The sequence below is a fragment of the Muntiacus reevesi genome, chromosome 18 (genome assembly GCF_963930625.1).
Source record: "Muntiacus reevesi chromosome 18, mMunRee1.1, whole genome shotgun sequence".
NCBI classification, from domain to species: Eukaryota; Metazoa; Chordata; class Mammalia; order Artiodactyla; family Cervidae; genus Muntiacus; species Muntiacus reevesi.
The window spans coordinates 39,755,134-39,776,875 of NC_089266.1; the positions used below are offsets into that span (position 1 = coordinate 39,755,134).

General features: G+C 50.0%; 2 protein-coding genes and 1 long non-coding RNA gene across 4 annotated transcripts; 1 reads left to right on the plus strand and 2 right to left on the minus strand.

Moving 5' to 3' along the window:
- On the minus strand, positions 1 to 4,735 carry LOC136149595 (uncharacterized). The gene is made up of 2 exons (XR_010659683.1): positions 4,445 to 4,735; positions 1 to 450 (listed from the first exon to the last, which is right to left on the minus strand). It is a non-coding gene; the product is annotated as an uncharacterized lncRNA (long non-coding RNA).
- Positions 4,736 to 4,871: 136 nt separating this feature from the next.
- On the plus strand, positions 4,872 to 13,909 carry TLCD3A (TLC domain containing 3A). Of its 2 annotated transcripts, XM_065909987.1 has the most exons (5): positions 4,872 to 5,104; positions 5,568 to 5,651; positions 9,468 to 9,672; positions 11,165 to 11,260; positions 12,169 to 13,909. In XM_065909987.1, the coding sequence occupies exons 1-5, from the start codon at positions 4,983 to 4,985 to the stop codon at positions 12,436 to 12,438; spliced, it is 777 nt and encodes a 258-aa protein (XP_065766059.1). In that variant the 5' UTR covers positions 4,872 to 4,982; the 3' UTR covers positions 12,439 to 13,909. The 2 variants fall into 2 exon arrangements, 1 of the variants encoding a protein (XP_065766059.1); XR_010659682.1 differs by lacking the exons at positions 11,165 to 11,260; positions 12,169 to 13,909 and having other exon boundaries at positions 5,568 to 5,722; positions 9,468 to 9,601.
- Positions 13,910 to 14,910: 1,001 nt separating this feature from the next.
- GEMIN4 (gem nuclear organelle associated protein 4) lies at positions 14,911 to 21,742 on the minus strand. Its single transcript, XM_065910637.1, has 2 exons — positions 21,469 to 21,742; positions 14,911 to 18,269 (listed from the first exon to the last, which is right to left on the minus strand). The coding sequence occupies exons 1-2, from the start codon at positions 21,476 to 21,478 to the stop codon at positions 15,100 to 15,102; spliced, it is 3,180 nt and encodes a 1,059-aa protein (XP_065766709.1). The 5' UTR covers positions 21,479 to 21,742; the 3' UTR covers positions 14,911 to 15,099.

The following is a 21,742-nucleotide window of genomic DNA, read 5'->3' on the forward strand; positions in this document are numbered from 1 at the left end:
TCTCTGTGTAAATTATGTTTTTTATTGACAGGGATCATTATCAGTGTGTGCAGAAGCAAAGACTTCCCTGTGGGGTGCAGCTGTGGCCTCTGTTTGCAGAAGCCATGTGCTTGAGTGTGACTGTGCTTCTCAGACTCACAGTTAGCTTTTGCAAACAGTCCAGGAAGACACTGAGGAAGCTGCAGTCTGGAAGTTGGCTCAGGCCAGGCATCTTCGACCTAATAGATGTTTATTGAGAAGCTTAATAGCAAGTTACTGTGCTGTGGCGATACCAAGAGAAAGAACAATTCCGGCGAGACAGGCGGAGAGGCACGCCCATTTGCAGGGGAGAGCAGGTCGTTTTCTCCACGTCACACAGCTTCGGAGCAGCAGAGCCAGAAGGGGTACTCCGGTATCTCTAATCCTAACCCTGGTGCTGGGTGTCCCTCCTGCCCATCGGGAGCATTCAGTCTATAGGAGAAAATACAAACATAGGGATCCGTGAAAGGCCATATTGACCAAGTGTTCTTACTGAGTGCAATCAGTACAGGAGGGAAAAAAGAGGAAGGTGACTGACTTCCTCCTGGTCACACTCGGAGTCCTAAGACCAAGTTGCCACTTTTGCTGGTGGTAGCCTAAAGGGAGAGATGTTCCATTAATGGCAGTCACTTTCTTTCCCTTTGTCCACCTCATTTCATTTTTCTCTGCGTCTTACAGCCCTTTTCCTCTTGTTTGCCTGTTGTGAACTCCAATCTCTGGATCTGTATCTCTATGTCTGTTTTCCTGTGTGGAAGGCTGGAGCTTGGCCTTTTCTATTCCCATTGACTGTTTCTATCTCAGTCTCCTCCGATGGCTCTTCTTCCTGTGCTGTATCTTTCTTACCATGTCTCTTCCCATCACTTCTTTTCTCCTTTTATCCTCCCCTTCCTGTCCTGTCTCTGCTTCACCTGTCCCTAATGCAGAAAGGAAGTGTGGTTCTCAATAAAACAATTTTTATTTCAAAAGACTTTCATTTTCTTTGTTATGATTTTTAAAGTAGATGAGTGGATGGAGACCTCTAAGTTCTCTTTTGGCTCAGGAGCTCGATGTGAAGATGTTTCATGTGTGAATCTCAGTCTTTTTCCATTGTTTCCCCATCTATTTGCCATGAAGTGATGGGACTGGATGCCATGATCTTAGTTTTCTGAATGTTGAGTTTTAAGCCAGCTTTTTCACTTTCTTCTTTCACCTTCATCAAGAGACTCTTTAGTTTTTCTTTGGTTTCTGCCATAAGGATGGTGTGATCTGCATATCTGAGGTTATTGATATTTCTCCAGCAATCTATTCACTTGAGTATTCTCAAAGTATTTTACAAGTAAATATGGAATTTTCAGTTTAAGGCTGGAGAAGCCAGGGAGCAGATATGGGGAGAGTCATGGATCTTACTTCCTGACGGTATCCAGCTTGGGATCTAAAGTGCTGGGAGAGGTGGGGACCAAGAAGCAGGATCTGTGGCAGAAGAAACCACTGAGAAATCCCACCACAGCCCTTCAAAACTGGAAGCTTTATTGATTCCCATTCAAGGGGTGTGATTCTGATTAGGTAAATAAGTCTTAACATCCAGTAACCCAAACCTCACTCCTGAAACCCACAAAGGAAGTATAATTAAAACCTCCTTAAATTTCTTCCCAACCCTATAGCATGAAGTAGTTGAAATCACACTGGAACATGAATCAGGAGTCCTGCGTCCTAATTTGAGTTTTGCCACTTTGTAGAGTGGCAATTCTATTTACCATTTGCACCTAAGTTTTCTTATCTATAAAATGAAAATAATATGCTTATCTACCTCCCTGGGTTGGTTATTTTGAGAACCAAGTCAGATAATACATGTAAAATGGTTTGAAAAATTATAGTCATATATAAATATAAAATGGTGTTAATAATGGCATCAGAGCCCATAAACTCCATCCCATACACTTCTATTTGTGGGTAAACAATTAGGAACAATCGTTACTAGTCAAAAACCACATTGTGAAAAAGAATTACGTACTCTCTCCTTGCTTATCAAGTTTGATGGCAGAATAGTCATTAGGTACACTGACCTTGAAGGCAGAAAATACTGAATTTAACTCCCAGTGCTGCTACTAGCAGTCTGACCTTAGCGATATTTTAGTTGCTTTGGGTCTCATTTTGAAGACAGACACACACACACATACTCACTCACTCATGCTGAGTGAGGGTAATAGATTTTTCATGACAAACCAATGAGATAATACATGCAAAATGTTGGATCCAGTACCTGGCATATTGTGAGCACTCAATAAGCATTAGCTTTGAAAAGTATCACACATTTCTCGAGCATTTGCAATGTGCCAGGTGTAACTTAGGGAACAAAACAAAAAAATCCTGTTTCTTTTTGTTTGTTTGTTTGTTTTGGTCACACCACGCAGCTTGCGGGATTGTAGTTCCCCAAATGAGCGCCAAGTCCTAACCACTGAATAGACGAAATCCCCGACATGGTCCTATTTTGAAGAAAGAGCGTACAAATAAAAACCAACATGCTTACTATGCAAATGCAAAGGCAGTTCAGAAAATGAACTTAGAAACCTGCCTGGAAGACAGATTCCTTCTTGCAGGAGGAATCGTTTGCCTCAAGACTTTTGAAGGGATAGTGGAAGTTTGTGTTAAAAAAAAAATTTTTTTGATGCTTTTTACTCAACTTTATCGTTTGCCCACAGGCGTTTTTGGATCACTTGAAAAGCCAAGGCTCATGTTTATGCTTGTTGCCCTTCTGGTGATTCACCCTAAACATTTTAGCAACTTCACGAGCATGGTTTTTGAAGTTGATTTTACTGGTTATTTTCTCTGCATGAAACATCTGTTGTTTTGTTTTCCTTTCATAGACTCTTTAAGAGCCGTACAAACGACCTGTTGATTCACATCACTTAAAAGTATTTCATCGTTGATGCAGGTTGCTGATCCCTTTAAGGAGAGATGGTGGCAAGGACTTATGACCACTTGTCCCTCTCTGGAAGAGCTGGAGGTGACTGGGATAAATGGGCAGGGAGTGGAAATTGCAGTGCAGAAGGATTTGCTGTTCTGGAGAGAATGGAAGGTTTACAGATAGCTGCAAATATGAATGTACAGATAGCCTTTTATTTGCCAGATACCTTGCTACCAAATGGATGTATCTTTCACATTTCTACCAATTGTGTTGGCAGTGATTTGGGGAGTCAGAGATGTTGCCCTCCGTACAAGAAATATCACACTTTTCTTTGGGTTTTCTGCTTTCTTGCTGCTGCTGCTGCTTATCGCTTCAGTTGTGTTCAACTCTGTGCAACCCTATGGACTGCAGCCTGCCAGGTTCCTCTGTCCCTGGGATTCTCTAGGCAAGAGGACTAGAGTGGGTTGCCATGCTGGCCTCCTGGGGATCTTCCTGACCCAGGGATCAAATCCAGACCTTCTGCACTGCAGGCAGACTCTCCTGCTGAGCCATCAGGGAAGCCCCCTTCTGCTTACTTACTGTTGGCTAAACCTCTCAGTTTAACTACATATAGGAAGATGTTGAAAGCTGTGTTTACTCTGTATCTGCTTCTACACCAGCAACTGCGATGTTAGAGAAGATTTAATTGGCATCTAACAGAAATAATCTGTTAGCTTATAAAAGTCATAGAATCTTAAAGATTTGGGGGCAGGAAGAACCTAAGAGGGTTTGTAATTCAGCCTTTTCAATTTCACAAATGAGCAAAGTGGCCCAGGGAGGCTGAGTCCATCTGTTCCAGAGTCCTCTGAGAGGGCTTTGGTCAACATTTTCCATGATGGTGATTTGAAGAGACCTATAGTACCTTTCGATTGCTGTAGATGTAAATGAATTGTCTTGCTCCCCTTTGTGAGCTGTGGAAGATACAGACCAAAGTAAAACTCTGGCAAATCCCAAGAGAAGAGAAGCCGGTAATACTGATGTTTATGTATCGGTGCTCTGTGTTTGGTGCCGAGTGAAAACAATTTGATTCACTCCACTCAAGTCCAGGGCATCTGATCCAAGAACTCTGAAATAAGGATGACGTTATCAACAACAACAATAACAACAACAATCACCAGGACGGGATGGTATCTTGCCCCAAAGGCAAGAGACAGTACCGCAACACCACAGCAAGTCTGCGGCCGTGAGACCCCACCGCGCTCTGAGGTTTGAGAGAGGAACTGCTGGCTTCAGGATTTCATGTTTTTCGGAGCGATGCTCCCCAGGAGAAAGTCGAGCAGTTGGCAGGACGTGGAAAAGCCATCTTTGGCCGGCAGAGAGACCATTTCCTTAAGAATCCCACTTGGAAGCTAGACTGCTTCATAGACAAGCCGCGCAGGCGGACGGCCATCAGCCCACCCGCCGTCTCCTCCCTCCGCCTGAGAGACGCCCGCCGCCGGGCTCGCGCCGGGCCACGCCCCTGCCCTGCGGCTCTGGGGGTCCCGGCCCGGCGCCTTTTCCTACCTGGCTCTCTCGGGGGCTCCCCCACCCGCCGCTTGGCCCGGGGCTGGGGAGGGCAGGTGCGGGGCGGATCGTTGGCCGCGCGGGTCCCCGCGGGAGGGGCAGGCGTCCGCGGTGACGGAACAAAAGCCGCGAGAGCCTCGGCGCTGCCCCCACAGCCTCGGCCGGGCGGCGGCCGGTCGGGGGCGCAGCATCCGCGCGCTCAGGGCCCGGCGGGCAGTAGGTCCCGCCGCCGCTCACTCGCCGGCCGGCCGGCCGGGGAACCCGGGGCAGCCTCCGGCCCAGGGGCGGCGGCGGCGAGACCCCGCCCCGCCCAGCCGCCCGCGCCTATCGCGGTCCGCGGCCTGGTCACGCGGGGAGTGGCGCCGCGAGCTCCGGGCCATCGCCCGGCGGCGGCTAGAGTCGCGGCGGGCCGGGACGGGGGCGGAGGGCGGAGGGTAGAAATAGGGGCGGGCGGGCCGCGCCAGTCCCCGAGTTGCGCGCGCGGAGCCGACCGAGCCACGCCGAGGGCGCCGAGCGAGGCGGCCGAGCCCGAGCACCCATGCTGCTGCCGCTGGCCTGGGGCTCGCTCTTCTTCCCGGGGCTCTTCGGGGTCTGCACCTGGGGGCTGCGGCGCGCGCGGCCCGCCTGGACCCACCACGACTGCGTGATGATCAGCACCAGGTACGGGGCGAGCCCGTGCCGCCGCCCGGCTACCCGCCCCGGCCGCGCCCGCCCCGTGCCGAGCCCAGGGCGGAAAAGGGGGGCGACAGGAAGCGAGGGGGCTGCCTCCCGGGTCCTCGCCCCTCCGCGGCGCCGGCCGGAGCGCTCCGAGGACCCTGTGCGTCCTGCCCCAGAGGGAAGGAGGAAGACGGAGGTGGCTGGAGGCGGTTGCCGGGGAGGGGTGGGGGTGGCGAGAAGCGGGGGTCGGCTGCCGGCGCTGATGAGGACCGGGAGGAGCGTCTCCCGACCTCCGACATCTACCAGTGGCTTGGGGGGTCAGTAGCGGGGTGGCGGCCCTCGGTGCCCCGGCAGCCTGGGGAAAGTCAGGTTGCAGGGTTCTGGCTTCATGCTGTCCGTGGGGCTGGATTGAGGGCGCTCTTCACCACCCCACCCCACCCCGTTTCTCTTTTCTGCTGCTCGTTAGGCTGGTTTCTTCCGTGCAGGCTGTGTTGGCCACCGGGTCTGGGATAATCGTCATCCGCTCCTGCAGCGACGTGATCACCGACAGGTAACATCCGATGCGGATGCCGGTTGAAAGCTACACAAATCACAGCGCCGAACTCTTTCGAGGTTTCCACAGTTGAGTGGCCCACAGTCACTAGTTCTTTATCAGCGTAAGCCATCAGACAGCTGATTAATGGGTGAAACTTGGGCACCAGAATTAGTTCCCTCCTCTCCTCACCTCCTTCAGCATCGGCAGCTTGGAAATGCTAGATAACGACATTTAGAGACTTGAGTCTGATTTAAGGCGTGTTAGAGGACAGTGTGGTCTGTCGACCCAAGTTCTTTATGAGATTGATGCCTGTGAAAATTACTCAAAAGTGAAAGTAAGGCTTTTGATGCTTTTAAATGACCTCCCTGGGGTCGTACTCTGGACTCCAGGGCCAAGGTATGTCCAGTGTGGTTAGTAGAGCCCTCCTAAAGAAAGGAACAAACCCCTCATCCCTTTCCTTACAAATGCTGCTTTCTTCTTTCATCTGAAAGATGAAGGTGATGAAGAGTTTCCTGGAGCTTTTGGAAAACTGACTCCTGTGTGTGTTAGAGCTCAGTCCAGGGCTGGGGCAGCAAATGTGCATCCGGTAAAACATATCATAAAGACCTGGACTCTACTTTGTATAGTATTTAGACCTGTGCAATGGTGGTCCCCACCATCTCACCCCCCACTTTTAAAGCCATCCTTTTCATTTGTCTTCTCAGAATCACTCTTTCTTCCTCACAGATAAGTTGAAGAGCGACTGTCAAATGTGCGGGGAAAGTTAGTAGCCTGTCCTGATCCCTTTCTCATGGTGACTTGCTTAAAGTCTTGCTTTTTGCCTGTTGGGACTGGAATGGCAGGGGAGCCTGAGTGGGGCGTCTGACTCACTGTGGCCTGCAAATTCTGTGCCTGGATCTTACTTGAGATTTGTCCTGCCATCATGATGTTTGTGCTTTTCTTTTTTTGCCTCTTTTTAGACAAGACCAGCTATTGGCAACGCACTGTAGATGCTGAGAGAAGACAGGTCAAGTGACTTTAACTGCATGCATCTAAGGCTAACAGCTTTTGCTTGGCTGGATTCAATATGTATTTTAATTGAGCATTTTCCGATGTTGCAGCAAGCTCCCTCACTCCAGTCTGTCAGGTCAAACTTGACACCCGCCTCCTTTGCAGAGATAAAGGCAGATGCAGCCCCACAGTACTCCTGGGCAAGCTGCAGGGAGCTGCTACACATTTCAGAAAAGAGGTCTGCACATGATTAACTTTCAGTTCTTTAGCCCTGTGTCTCAGGGGCTTGGGCATCTGAGTTTGGCTTTCAGCGTCCTTCTTTTGTGTAACTTTATCCCTTAGATTCATTCTCTGCTTTCAGAATGGAGACAGACACCACCCTTACCTTACATGGATGTACAAGGATGCTCTAAAGGCACCTAGATCATCTGGTGGCAGGGAAAAAGCCTTCGGGGTTCATAGTCTGTTCATCCAAATATTTTTCTATCATATGCCCTTGAACTTTAGGCCTTCATATAGAATGTCTGTAGGTAGAAGGAGATGTCTATGAATCTTCCCAAATTATATGCAGAATGTGTGGGGCCAGGGCTTTCATCATCATCTTAAAGAGATCCAGATCCTTAAAAGGGCTGAGAGCCACAGCTCTAGGCAATTTCTCTCTTTAAGCACTTACTTTTGTTTGTTTGTTTGTTTGTTTTGGCCATACTGTGAGGCTTGCTAGACCTTAGACCAGTGATCGGCCAGCAGAGACAGTGTAGAGTCCTAAACACAGGACCACCAGGGAATTCCCTAAGCACTTATATTTGGACAGTACTTTTTACATTGAAAAGGACTCTCAGGGCTCACCAGTGGCTCAGTGGTAAAGAATCTGCCTGCCAGTGCAGGAGACACAGGTTCAATCCCTGATCTGGGAAGATCGCACATGCTGCGGAGCAGCTGAACCCATGCACCACACTGTAGAGCCCGTGCTCTGGGGCCCGGGAGCTGCAACCACTGAAGTCCTCTTGCCCTAGATCCCGTGCTCCGAAACAGGAGAACCATTGCGACGAGTAGCCCCCGCTCACCACAACCGGAGAAAAGCCTGTGCAGCAATGACCCACCACAGCCAAAAATAAATAAATATAACTTAAAAAATAAAAGAACTCTCATCAGGAATTTCCTGGAGGTCCAGTGGTTAGGACTGCACTTGTTCACTGCCAGGGGCCCAGGTTCAATCCCTGGTTGGGGAACTAAGATCCCATAAGCTATGGCGGTATGATCAATAAATAAATAAAAGAACTCTCATACTTTTGACTTTCTAATCTTCACAATGACTTTATCAGGGAAGTAAGACAAGGATTATTATCTTCATTTAATAAAAGAAGTAGTTAAGGTCCAGGCTAGTGGTAGCTGAAATTATAATCCAGATTGCTTGCTAGTAAATCTTTGGGGAATTCTTCTGATAGCCACACTTTGTCATCTTACTGAATCGGTACTGTGTGCAAAATTTTAAAACCCTGGGCTCCACTCAAGGGGAGAGGTCAGTTATATTTCAGCTGAGCTTTTAGTAGCTCTTCATAGTTGTTTTAATTGAGATTGCTTCAAGAAAGCAGTGCAGACCACAGATGGGCAGCAGAATAAATATTGCATCTTTTTTTACCTCAATGGAACTTAGCTGTTAATTGACCTGCATGAATATTAAATCTGCCATTACTTGTTTGCCTGTTTCACAGCTTACTCATTATTTAGTTTTGCTGTGGTTAAGTGTGGAATGATGCAGGAACCAGAATGTGAATGGCACTCTATATATTCCCAATGTTGCCTGTTCAGTGGATGGGCTCCTCTGGTTAAGTCACTTGGGACAAAGGTAAAGATACAGACGTGAGGCCCTTGGCACACCATGTGTAGTCTCTGGGGTATCGAGTCCTAAACAAGCACTGCAGGAAATTCTGATGTTTGGGTAGTTTGAGCCACATAATAGTGAAATGTTTCATCTACCTAACACGTGGGTACTCCATTAAGCTTAGCTGATTTGGTGAGTCTCATCCTTCTCCAGATAGTACATCATTTTAATGTTTTTTTTTTTTCACATATATTTTCTGTAGAATGGCTTTTCTGGGACCAAAATTTCTGAAATTATGTAGAGACTTCCCTTCAAGTCTGCTCTGCGACAGTGATAATACTATCATTTTGACTCAGCAAATATTGATTCAACTCCTTTGGACAAGTAAATGGGAACCCTGTCTTTTGTCTGGGTTCTCTTTGGGTATCTGTCCGATGTAAGGTAGTCCTTGAGATCTGGGCTCGTTTCCAGACACATTTTTCTTAATGAGTGGCAGAGTTCAGCTGTGCAGCTGTAAAGAAAATGGCCAGGGCTTCTTCCAGAAACTCCCTAGAGTGGGGCTGCGGACAGATGTGAGAGAGACTCAACTGCTGAGCAACAAGTGGAGTTAAACTGGAAATATTGGATTTGGGCTGTGGGCTGCCTTCCAAACCAGTTTCTTGGTGGGGCAGTTGAATCATTGGTAGAGGTATCTACCTCAAAGTCAGCCTGTATCGCGAAGTACCAGAAAAGCCATTACAAATGAGTAGGCAAATAGTGATGGCAAGTCACCAAAACACAGGGTGCTGAGGGAATCCTTGCTTTCTAAGGCTTTGGCACTTACAAGTTTGCCCCGTAAATTTAAAGAAAGTTGTTCACTCGCCCTGTCAGTTCCAGCATCTTCACTGTAAAGTATCTGGGGTCAAGACAGCTGATGAAGTACAAAGCCAAAGCAAATGTGTTTAAGTGGAGGCTGGCTGTGAACCTTCATAATTGATACCCATAATTACTTCCTGGACTTCGTATATGCTTTCTTTCAGGCACTGGCTTGCCCGAGAGTATGTCTGGTTTTTGATTCCCTACATGATCTATGACACCTACGCCATGTACCTCTGTGAATGGTATCGAGCCGGGGACCAGAGCAGCAGACATTCCCTCACCATTTTTCGAAACTTCCTAAGCAAAAACCGCCTCATGATCACACACCATGTGTTCATTCTGCTTGTTCTTGTGCCCATCGCCCAGGTAATGGCCTCCAGGTCACTCGTTTCTCTTGTTGAACTGGGCACCCTGATCATCAGATTCCCCCTTTTCCTCTCCTTCGATGCCTTACCCACCGCCCTCCTGCCAGCTACTGCCACAGTGTAGGGAGGAATTACATCTGAAACTTCTGGTCCTCCTTACTGGTGATTCCCTAGCCCTCAAGGCTTCTCCAGCATTTGTCAAAGGTTCTGCCTTTAGTTCATTGAAGATTAAAAACCAGGGACTTCCGTGGTGATCCAGTGGCTAAAACTTCAAGCTTCCAGTGCAGGGAGCCTGGGTTCGATCCCTGGTCAGGGAACTAGATCCCACATGCCACAGCTAAGACCTGGCATGGTAAAATAAATAAACATTTTTTTTTAAAAAGATAAAAACCAATATACAACATAAAGACTGTTTAAAGAAATGAGAGTAGCTCCATCAACTGGTTATTAGCCCTAATAGTACCCAGAGAGGGCTGTATACATTATTTTGATGTCACAAAAGCACAGACTCTCAAAACAAACAGCCTCTAAATTTCTTCCCAGATCTGCTTCCCCCCCCCGCCCAATAAAAAAACTCACCCAACAAGGAAGAGAAATGGGAATGCAGAGGGGATAACGAGTCATTCCCGAGGACCTACCGGGTGACAGGTGTTTGGTTTAAAAACTCACAGCTTTCTAATAGTCATTAGAAATTATTAGAAATAATTAGACATGAGTTCCCTGGTTGCTCAGCGGTAAAGCATCTGCCTGCAATGCAGGAGCCACAGGAGATGAGCGTTTGATCCCTGGGTTGGGAAGATCACCTGGAGGAGGAAACGGCAACCCACTCTAGTATTCTTGCCTGGAGAATCCCGTGGGCAGAGGAGCCTGGCGGGCTACAGTCCATGGGGTTGCAAGGAGTCAGACACAACTGAAGTGACTTAACACACACGCAAGCAATCAGATGTGATCATCAGAGAACCTGTTAGCCTTCTATGGCAGATGAAGAAAGTGGGGCTCTGAGCGTTTCCATACCTCCCCTCGGTGGTAAACTGTGCTGCTGCTGTTGCACGCTGTGCTGCTTTCCTGAAAGGATAAGAGGAGAAGCAAGAGGGTGTGATTTTGACAAGCCTCTCTTGACTGTTGGGACCCTAACATCAAGCATGGGGCCTGGCACGCATTTTATGGAACTGATCTGGCTTCAGTGTCCTTGGCAGGACTAAGTGGACACCTGAAAGTGGGCGGCAGAATTTCTTTTGGCTGACACTGAAATTCAGAGCAAGCCCTGTGTGTGATGCAGTTGCCTCTGGACCCTGGGGATTCCGGGCACTATGGAGGCCCCCCCAGTGTGAGCTGGTCTGCACTGGCCCATTGAGCACTTTCCCTCACCCCCCAACTCCACCCCTACATGGTTGCTCAGGGTTACCCTTTTCAATAGCCCCAGTTAAGAACCTTCCTTCCGGTGGTTCCTCAACCTCCATTACTTATTTCCTCTTTCCTCTTTTCCTCTGCAGAAGCTCAGGGGAGAGCTTGGGGACTTCTTTGTCGGCTGCATCTTCACAGCAGAACTGAGCACTCCATTTGTATCACTGGGCAGAATTCTGATTCAGGCATGTATGAGTGGAGTGGCAGAAATAGTGCCAAGGGAACCGACTCTGCTTTTCCTTGGAGACTGGGGGTGGGGGTAGTTGGAGAAATCCCTTTAGTGCTACAAATAGTGGGGTAGGAGACCCCTGAACAGACTTAAAGGTCAGTTGGTCTTCCAAGTCATGGGGGTGAAATTGTACATTTGATTTCACATTTGATCCAGTTCTTTATGGTGGCTCAGACAGTAAAGAATCTTCCTGCAATCCAAGAGACCCAGGTTTACTCCCTGGATGGGGAAGATCCTCTGGAGAAGAAAATGGCTACTCACTCCAGTATTCTTGCCTGGAGAATTCCACGGACAGAGGAGCCTGGCGGGCTCCATGGACTCACACAGTCGGACGTGACTGAGTGACTTCCACTTTATATGTAATTTTTCCTGGTCATAAGTGTTTTTAAAATTATTTTTGGTTGCACTGGGTCTTCACTGGTGCTCTCGAGTTTTTTTCCTCTAGTTGCAGTGGTTGGGGGCTACTCATTCTTATGTGTGGGCTCCTCATTGTCACTTCTCTTGTTGCGGTGTGAGGATTCAGTAGTTGTAGCGCATGGGCTTCGTTGCCCTGAGGCATGTGGAATCTTCCCAGACCAGGGATTGAGTCCGTGTCCCCTGCATTGGCCAGCGGATTCTTAACCACTGGCCCACCAGGGAAGTCCACAGATTTTCTAATCTGCTGTTTCTGGGCTCCTGTCAGCTGGGTGGCTTTCACATCTCTGCTGGAAAAAATCTGGGACTGTATGCATGTATCAATACAGCAGTACTTAATGATCTTTTCTACAAGTGTTGGAAAAGGAGATGCTTGACCTGTACATGTGGGACTCAGGCTAGTCACAACCCGAAGGTGACCTTGCTTTCTCCTTCCCTCTTCTTTTGCAGCTAAAGCAGCAGCATACCCTGCTGTACAAGGTGAACGGAATCCTCACACTGACCACTTTCTTCTTGTGTCGGATCCTCCTTTTCCCCTTCATGTACTGGTCCTACGGCCGGCAGCAGGGACTGAGCCTGCTCCGAGTGCCCTTCCACATTCCGTTCCACTGCAATGTGGCCAATGCCTTCCTCATCGCTCCCCAGATCTACTGGTTCTCTCTGCTATGCAAAAAGGCAGCCCGGCTCTTTGATGTTCCTCCAGCCAAAAAGGACACTTGACGGCTCCCATGAGTCAGTCAGCGAGGCCGCCTCTGCTCAGTATTCCCTGGACCAAATTGCAAATTGTGTCTTGGGTGGCCTCAGCCTTTTGGGTATTGTTCAGCAGATGGATTTGAGTTTTTCTAAAGGATATTCAGTATCACCTCCCTCTTCTAACCTGCCCCTTTTGCAAAAGCACTTTTTCCCTTAGTAATAACTGTTGGATCCTGTCAGAGCTCCACTGGCAGCGAGGTGGTTTTAATGCAATGCCCAAGAATCCTTCCTTGGGTCTTACCTCCAGGGCTCTGGGAGGTAGAAACAGGGAGTGTGGAGAAAGGGGTTGCAAGGTGCTAAGCAGCTGGGCATCTGCCTGGTCCTAATATTGGTGGCTCCCCACCTTTCCAACCACTCAGGGCAGTATCTAGACGCTGGGCCAGCAGAAGCAAGTGATAACTTGGTTCTTTACTTAATTTTTTGTAAATAATGTACATAATGTACATTATTTTTACATTATGTAATAATGTACATAATGCTGGCCTGGGAAAATCACTGTGGGTAGGTAGTTTTTTATTGTTTACTAAATAACCCGTTGGTCCTTTGCCTCATTCTCATCCATGTGCCAACATAAAATCCTGTCCACTGACTTCCAATCAGAAGTCTCTCTGGCAGGGTGCAGTAGGAGGCAGGGATGGGAGCCTGAAGCACCTGAGTAGGCAGGAAGGCCCATGGGTGAGCACCTCTGCAGGTTGACTTGGAAAGACCAATGTCAAACTTAGGAGCTTGTTGTCAACAGGTAAGATACTGTTCCCTTTTTAAGCACCCTTAAGCCCAGCTTCTCCCATATCCACACATACAGGATGCTCTTGTTAAAAACTACAGGGGTAACACAAAATGATGGCTGCTGAGCTATTCACTGGGTAACCCCACTCTTTGACACTCCTTTTCCTATGGGGTAGGATGGACTTCAGTATTCCAAACCGTGAGATGTCTTGTCTAGACGGCTTCCTGATAAGCCAGAGCTTGTGTTCCAAAGCCTGTTCCTCTGAGTTACCACCATTTAGCCACAGAAGGCTGGAGAGCAAGAGTGCAAGACAGCCCTGGCCCAAATATGTTCTGTGGACTGACTCCTACCTACCATTTGCAAATAGCATCCTCTGGTGCCAACACTAATTATTCCGTAACAATAAGGAAGGATTTTAGAAACTGCTACCATGGAATTTCTTCCCAAGTGGTAGCGAAAAACTAGATTTTTTTTTTTAAGTGCCTTTAATTCATTGTTGTCTGAACTTTTAGAAGTACCGAATGTGTGACAGTGTCTCAAATTTTGACTATTTCAGTCTTTAATGGGTGCCGTTTAAAAAAAATGCTGTAATTTTTTTACCATTTTGTTTACTATCAGTATATCTTTATTAATCACCCCTGTGGTGATTAAATTGCACTAATATTTTCCAACTTAATTCTCATTTGTGAAATACATTCATGCCGACTTCCAGTAAGTGACTATGTGTCTTTGTTTCTGGTCTGTGTTCTTATCAATCACCTGGGCAGAGGTGGGCTGTTGCGGGGAAAGGGGATATGTGAACACTTTTAGCCTCTAGGAGGGCCTCGCTCATACCTCACTCTAAAGTGTTTCTGTAATTCACGGTGCCAAGAGTTCTAGACTTCACGCCCAGTGGTCACGTAACTTTAGGCCCTTTCTTCTCTTCCTAGGTGAATCCCAACTAGGAGTCAGGAGGGTGGAAACCCGATTATAGGCCACAGACAGAGTCAGCCCACTAACCTGAACCCGAACCTAAAGGTGCAGGAGGGAACCCGAATACTGCCTCACTAGGTTGGGGAGTATGGATCTGTCCTTCCTTGCCTCCCAGTTAAACACCTCACCAGTCGTCCGAATTCTATAATATATCCTGGACAACCTTAAATTTGCCTTTTCATGCATCCACACACACCATCTTCTACTCCCACATGTTTTTCAAAACCATGACAACCCATCCTAGGCAGAAGATAATTGCACCCGTCCTTTGAACACGTCTCTGCTGTCTTTACCAGTTTCAGTACAGCCCCTTTGGGATCCAGTGAATGGATGGAGGTAACACTGGGGGGCAGAAGTTCTTGACTCAGGACACTCATTTTCTGGAGGTTACTGACCTACCCCCCGAACACTTAATGTTCTTGGCCCAACCTCTTCCTTTTACAGTGGCTGCAGGCCTTGTGGGCACACAAATCACTTGGCCAACTGGTAACAGAAAAAGAGTCCTTTTCCTAGTTCCTGCCCTTTCCAAGACACCACAAAATGTCTCAAGAGTTTCAGTGCAAAAGAACGCATGTGCCTCGTAATCTGTCTACCTGAGTGTTTCACCTTTAGACTTCTTTCTAGGGAGAAGTGCAATGATGAACATGTTCGCCCTAGCTAAGAGCTCAGGTCAAGGTGAGCCCAGTTTCAGAGTGTATTGAGGAGTGAAGACTGTTGAGAAACACTCAAAAGAGGCAAGGTCAAACTCAAGAGAATTTTATTACAACCTGTATGTTACAAATACCTAAGAAACTATTTTCTTTACACTGTTACTGTCTTATTTTGGGGCTTGTGTACAATTCCACATGACTGAAAAGTTTCTGCTGCTCTGCTCCAGTCCCCATCAAGCCTGCCAAGTGGAGGCCCGGCTGTTTTCTGACCCACGGAGGTCAGAAGTTGCTGATCTTCTGCAGGAGGGTTTGGCGTCGCTCCTCGGGGCTGATGTTCTCGGCGATGGACTTTAAGAAGCGCTGCTCATTTACTTTCTGGAGCAAGGAGCTGATGGAAGGGTTGGTCTTGCTCAGCGTTTCGTAGCAGGTGAGGATCTCCAAGGCCAAGACATAGAGAGGTTCACAGACCTCCTGGGGGACCATGGCCATGATGTGCAGAACATGACAGAACACCTGGGTGTAGAAAAACAGGGTTTCCTGGGTCAGGTCCTGCTCTTGTCCTTGGGCCCAAGGGCCAACCGACTGTATCAACCGAACGGAGTCCAGGAGATTGGTCAGACTGTTGCAGAGGAGCTTGACCACGTGGCTCCAGCCCTCCACGGGGAGCCAGTTACGGCAGCTCTGGCTGCAGAGAAACTGAAAAGCTCTAAGCAAGAGTACAGAGAGTTGGAGCTCCTGGGCAAAGGGCTTCAGGTTGAGCAGAGGAACGAACTGTATATACTCCAGGCTGTAAGGGACATGCAGGAGTTGCTTCTCCAACAGTCTCCGGGTCAACTGGTGAAGGCACTGCCATTCCTGGGGGCTGCACCATGGCATGACCTGCACCAGGGCCACCAAGAAGCCCTTGCTGAACAACCTGACCTCCTCAGGGTTGCCCACATCCACCACCAGGAGGGTGAGCATCTGCTCAGAGATGCTGCTAGAGATGGAGGAGCACTCCATCCAGGCCAGGAGGCCTGTACCGGGCCCATACCCAGGGTGGGCCTGGGAGGTCCACTCGTCCTCAGAAAGCTTACAGATCTCAAAGAGCGTGGCTGGCACCTCACACTTGAAGTGGCCCTCAAAGAAGCTCTTCAGTCTCAGGCCCACAGTCCAGTCCAGTTGCTCCAGCTTCCGGTGGAGCCAGGACAGGGACTTGACCCAGGTGTCCGGGGAGAAGGTGTCGGCGTTAGCTGAGACCACCTCACAGAGGAGCTCCAGGATGTGGATGGCCAGATCCTTCCCATCCAGGGGGAGACAGCGCTTCTCCTTGGGGAGCTGCCAGTATTTGCTGAAGCCATCAAGGAGCTGGCACAGGCTGAAGATGAGCGGGAATGGAGAGCAAGACTGCAGCCAGTATTCCTCCAGGTTTGTGCTCCCTTCCAGAGTCTGGACGAAGATCCTCAGACTGAGGTCCACCTCTTTGACTTCCAGCATTAAGAAAGGCAGGACGAACTCCTTTAGCACCTCATCTGGCTCGAGCAGAGCAGCAACTGGAATCCCTTGGGGCTTTGTAGGACTTACCAGGCAGCTCAGGAGCTCCAGAAACTGCTTCTCCTCCCGGGGTGTCGAGAGCTTGGTCCAGACCGTTTCTTTGAGACAGGACACCACGAATGTGGTGGAGCAGTCGGGCCCCTGCTCTTCTGTAAACCGGAGGGCGGGGAAGGCAGTGAGAATCTGAGCCAGGAACTTGTGGGTGCCAAAGTTGACCACAGCCATGCTGCACACTTTCTTCACCGTGATCTCCGGGTGCAGGATGACCAGGCGGGCCACGGAAGCAACAGCCTTAGCCAAGCCCTGTTCAGAGGCGCTCTGTGTGAGCTGGTTGAAAGTTGTGTTGAGGTCCTCCTGAAAGCCCTCCAAGTGAGCTAACAATTTCTCAGAGAGGCCCTTGCGCCCCCAGGAGAGCAGGACCCCAGAGAGGACTTTATTTTTATCTGGCAGCGAGAGGTGTGCGTAACACTCCAGGATCAAGTCGACCACCTGTTTGATCTGAGGTTCGGAGATGGCCCTGTCTGTCGTGCCGACTTCCATCACCGTCTCCAGCAGCTTTAACACCAGGCCCGGCTCTCGGAAGAGAGCCCGGTTGTTGAGCAGGCATGACAGCCACTCGTCTGAGAAGGCCCACTTCCTCTCGGAGGCGAAGATGTAGCACATCTCCATGTGGCGGTCCATCTTCTGCTCGATGATGGCCATGGCGATGGAGGCGGTGATGTCCTGCTCGCTGCCCTTGCTCCTCACCACCCTGTTCGTCTTCCTCAGGAAGTCCCCCACGCACTCTGCCAGCTCAGAGACCACCTGCCTCTCCTCCTTGGCCAGGCTGGTGGTGTCCAGGTAGAGCTTCAGGTTCTGGCTGAAGGAGGTCAGGCTATCGCAGAGCCGGAAGCTGTCGTAGCTGGTCCCCTGGTTGCTGTTGAGCAAGGCCTGCAGCTCCTCTCCCCATTCCTGCAGCAGGCTGCGCAGGAACTCGAAGCCCACGAAGATGGTCTCACTCGGCAGCCTGGCCAGGGAGGTCAGGCTGATGTCCCGCTCTGCCTCCTTCACCTTCTCTGCCAGTGCCTGCTGGTGATATGGGTTCTGGGTGTCCGAGTTCCACACGGAGATCACCGTGGCCAGCTTGTCCAGGTACACAGTCACGGACACTTCCTGGGGGTCCTCCTCCATCAGTGCAAACACGGTCAGCATGTCAGCCAAGTTGGCTAAGGCGCAGCACTTCATCCCGGGGCACAGGATCCTGTCTTGGATTTGTTTCAGCCCCGTGAGCAGCATGGCCAGCAGGGGCATGGTTGGACACACATCTGGATCGGACTTGAACCTCTTCGGGGGGTGGGAGAAGTCATCAGAAGAGGACAGGTACTTGTGGGCCATTGTCTGGAACTGGGAGAGCAGGGGGTCCTGCTGATTGCCCTTGTGCTTCATCATTTCCCACCAGACATCGAGGAAGAAGGCCACGTCCTTGGAAGAAGTGTCGATGGTCATGTGCTCCAAAAAGCGCTCTAGTTCTGCACGGCAGACAGTGGTGGGCAGGGCCATCAGGAGTTGGATAAAGAGTCCAGAGGCTTCCAGTGACTTGAGCAGCTCAAAGAGGACTGTGTGATTGATGGTGGGGATCATGTTGCCCACAGAGAAGAACACATCTTCCTGCCAGCGGGTTTCCATGTCGGAAGGGGTGATGGGGTAGGGCTCTAGCACCTTGGCCCAGATGATGATCAGCGCTTTCTTCTTCCAGGCAAAGGGCTGGGAGCAGGCTGTGGCAGAGGAGATCTCCCTCAGAGCCTCCACAATGGGCCGCCCAACGTGCTCCCAGTCAGACTTGGTCAGTTCAGCCAGCGCTTTGGGGCGGAACAGCTGCTCGGCCAGCAAGAAGCCCCCGTGCAGGATAGTCATTTCCTCACAGATATTCAAAGGTCCTGAGAAGACAGAAGTCCAACAGGATAGAACATGGTGAAAAATTTTCCAGAACAGTAAGCAGAGGTTAGAGAGAGACAGCAGTTGGTTGGTGGGCTGTCATGATTAGGGGTACAGATGATAAGGGTTCTGAATGAGATCGGTGGGAGCAGGGAAAAAGGGGTGGCTCCAGGAGCTTCTGCAGACCTGGAGTCAAAGGATTTAGCTGAGGAATCAAAAAGGACTCCCAGCTCTCTAGGGGCTTCCCTGGTGGCTCAGTGATAAAGAATCTGCCCTCTAATGCAGGAGACCTGGGTTCAATCCCTCGGTTAGGAAGAGTCCCTGGAGAAGGAAATGGCAACCCACTCCAGTATTCTTGCCTGGGCAATCCCATGGACAGAGGAGCCTGGCAGGCTTAATAGTCCAGCGGGGGTCACAAGAGTCAGACATGACTTAGCGATTAACTAACAACAACAAAGCTCTCTAGCCTGCAACTGGGAAGACAACAGGCACCGCTGGACACAGGGGACACAAGAATTGGGCTGGGAGGGAACACTGGTCAGTTTTGGTTATTTGGAGTTTGAAGGAAGAACATTAGAGATGTCCTCTGGCAATGGGAACAGGGGGCTGGAAAGTCAGCCTTGAAAGGTAACTCAAGGAATCTGCCTGGAGGTGACGCCCTCCAGCAAAGGATGGACCAGCAGAGGCTTTGGGGAGGAAGTGTTGAGAGAGAGAGAGAGAGAGAAAGAAAACACAAGGACAGGACCAAACTACAGCAGCCACCAAGTATGTACTGCAGGACACGACATTGAGCTTCTAAGTGACAATAAGGACTAGGAGGGGGCATGGACCAGCGCTGTGGGCACAGCAGCACTCAGACAAGTCCGGCCTCCTTACTTTTCTCTAAAAATCTTGTCTTGCAAATGGATCTCAAATGGTCTGCCTTTTAAGGAAACAATTCAATTCCTACAACTTTTTCCATCAGAGAATAAGCTCCTAAGGGTCCTGGTTTCTTTTGTAGAAACCAAGAGGAAAATAGATAAAAAAGATTGCACTTGATTCAAAAGAGTCCTTTCTTCAGTGAGCCATGAGTCGACATAGATTTAGCAAGGAAGGGGATGTTTAGACAGACATGTATTAAATCCTAGCTCAGCCATTCAAAAGCGGTGTCATCTTGGACAGATTACTTCTCTGAGCTTCCCTCCTGCATATGTGGGGATAATACAGACTGCACATTATAACTGTGAGGGTCAAATATTAACAGTATATACTAGTCAAGCCCTTGGCATTGGGTCTGTGCCCACTGTTGGCTCCCAAACCCATCTCTCAGGGCTGCTGAGGGTTAAATGAGATATAGCTACAGTAAGTCCAACATGACTGAGTGACTGAACAACAATTAGACAGGACAAAGATTCTGAGACTTCCCTGGTGATCGAGAGGTTACAACTCCAGGCTCCCAACACAGAGGGCCAGGCAGGGTTTAATCCCTGGTCAGGCAACTAGATCCCACATGCCGCAACTAAAAGATCTCCCATGTCACGACTAAGACTGGGTGCAACCAAAAAAAGAAAAAACCCTGATTAGGTGCTTGATGAACTCTGGTTCCCCCAAACTTTTCCACTGTTGGCAGAACTAGAATCTTGCCCCTATTCTTTCCCTTCCTCCAGCTCAGAAACATCACACACAGCTCTGAAGGTGTATTTCCTCTGGCTGAGAAACTAAATCACTGTACAAACACTGCTCACTCTTCAATATTCCTGACTTCTCCCCTCTTTCTCAGGGCCAGTCCCTCGTGCCCCCAAAGACACAGCTTCTCCATCTTCATGGGCCAGGGTTCTATCCTGCCCTTTCCATTAAGAGCGTAAATACACTGTTTTCTGCTGCAATCCACTGTTCGCGAGGGCACGCCACCTGACTGCCCAGTGACGGAGGCAGACTCCCAGGAAGAGCTGGGTTGCTAAGGAGTCTCCCTGGGGGTTCTGGGCCTTCTTTCTGGCTCAGGTTGCTCTGCCAGGGCCCCCAAATAGGCTCCCTTCTGACTCTGTACATTTAATTTTATTGCACTATCCACTCAGTTGAGATGTTTGGAACCAGAGACTCACCTTCCAGGGACATTTGTGCTACCTGAAGGAGTAAGTCCCAGAAGCAGTTAATAGCTGGGCAAATCCCAAGTGTTTTATCACTTATGGTTAACTGGTGCTTGTGAGTGCCCACTCCTTATGTTGATTAAGTGGTTACTCTGTACCAGGCACTGTACTGGCTGGTATGCGTATAAGATCTCTTTTGATGGTGACATTAACCTTTTGAGGACCATTCCTGTTTCAGAGATGAGAACGTTAAGACTCAGAAGCAATTTGCGCAGTATGTCGGAACTCCAAAGCAGTGGGGCTGGGAGACAGATCACCGCAGCTCCAGGCTCCAAACTCTTCCAACTCTACCCCCCTCCCCCACCATGGAGGAGCTGGCTGGGGGCAGGGTCCAGAATATTCCTCTACAGCCTCCTAATACTGGCACACCTTTGGAAGCCTCACCCCAGCCCTTCCAGGACAGCCTCCAGGTCTCAGTCCCTTAAAAGCACGTCTGGCGGGAGGGGGTGGCGCTGGGCAAGCAGCTGCAAATTTATACCAGCTCCCCACTCCCTTCTCCCAGACCTGGCCTCTCAGTATTCAAGAGGCACGTGCCACCTCGGCTGCTGCAACCGGCGCCCACAACTGCTGAAGAACGCTAGTCCCGCGCAAAGGCACCAGGCTCCAGCCTGTACACACGTGACCTCAGTGAAACGTTGCCCAAACTCTGGTGAAACGGATATGATATCATCTCCTTCTATCCATGAGCATCTCAAGAGAGTCAGACACTTGCTCAAGAACTCAACAGACGTTCAATGAATGAGACTATCAGGGATCCAAGCGGATTCTCCCAGGCGCTCCCGGAGACCGGCCTTTTCCAAAACACGTGCCCGAACCTGACAACTCTCGGGAACGTAAACTTCTCATCCGCTGGGCCCTTCACGTGGAAAGGGGCCCGGAGCTGGCCAGAGGCGGGCGGAGGAGTGGTTGGCTAGAGCCCGACCTCCCGACCCCCGGTCTCCAGGACACCCTCGCCTTCCCAACTCCCTCCCCGGCCCGGAGGGCTCCCTGAGCCCAGGCCCGCTCAGCACTGCCTGGTCACCGGTTGTGGGACCTCAGCCCACGTGGGTCCGGGCCTGGGAAGCCGAGCACCCACCTAGGTCCATGGCGGAGACTCCGGCGGCGGCGCGGGCCGCCCCTCCCCCTCCGCGCTGAGAGGACGACGTCAGCGTCACGACACAATGGGCGGCCCCGGGGGGCGGGACAATAGGCCGTGCTTCGGCCCCAGCCCGCAGTCTCAGCTCGGGATCCGGGCGGTACAGACCCAGCCTCCGCCGCCCCGCACGCACGCGCGGTCCCACCTAACCGCCGGCGGTGTCAGGACCGCCAGGCCCACAGCGCCCCCTATCGGCCGGAGTCCTCCCACCAAC

Coding starts and splice junctions, on each gene's coding strand:
- TLCD3A (XM_065909987.1), top strand. CDS start 4,983: ATGCTGCTGCCGCTGGCCTGGGGCTCGCTCTTCTTCCCGGGGCTCTTC. Junction 9,673..11,164: donor TTCTTGTGCCCATCGCCCAG/GTAATGGCCTCC, acceptor TTTCCTCTGCAG/AAGCTCAGGGGAGAGCTTGG. Junction 11,261..12,168: donor TGGGCAGAATTCTGATTCAG/GCATGTATGAGT, acceptor CTTCTTTTGCAG/CTAAAGCAGCAGCATACCCT.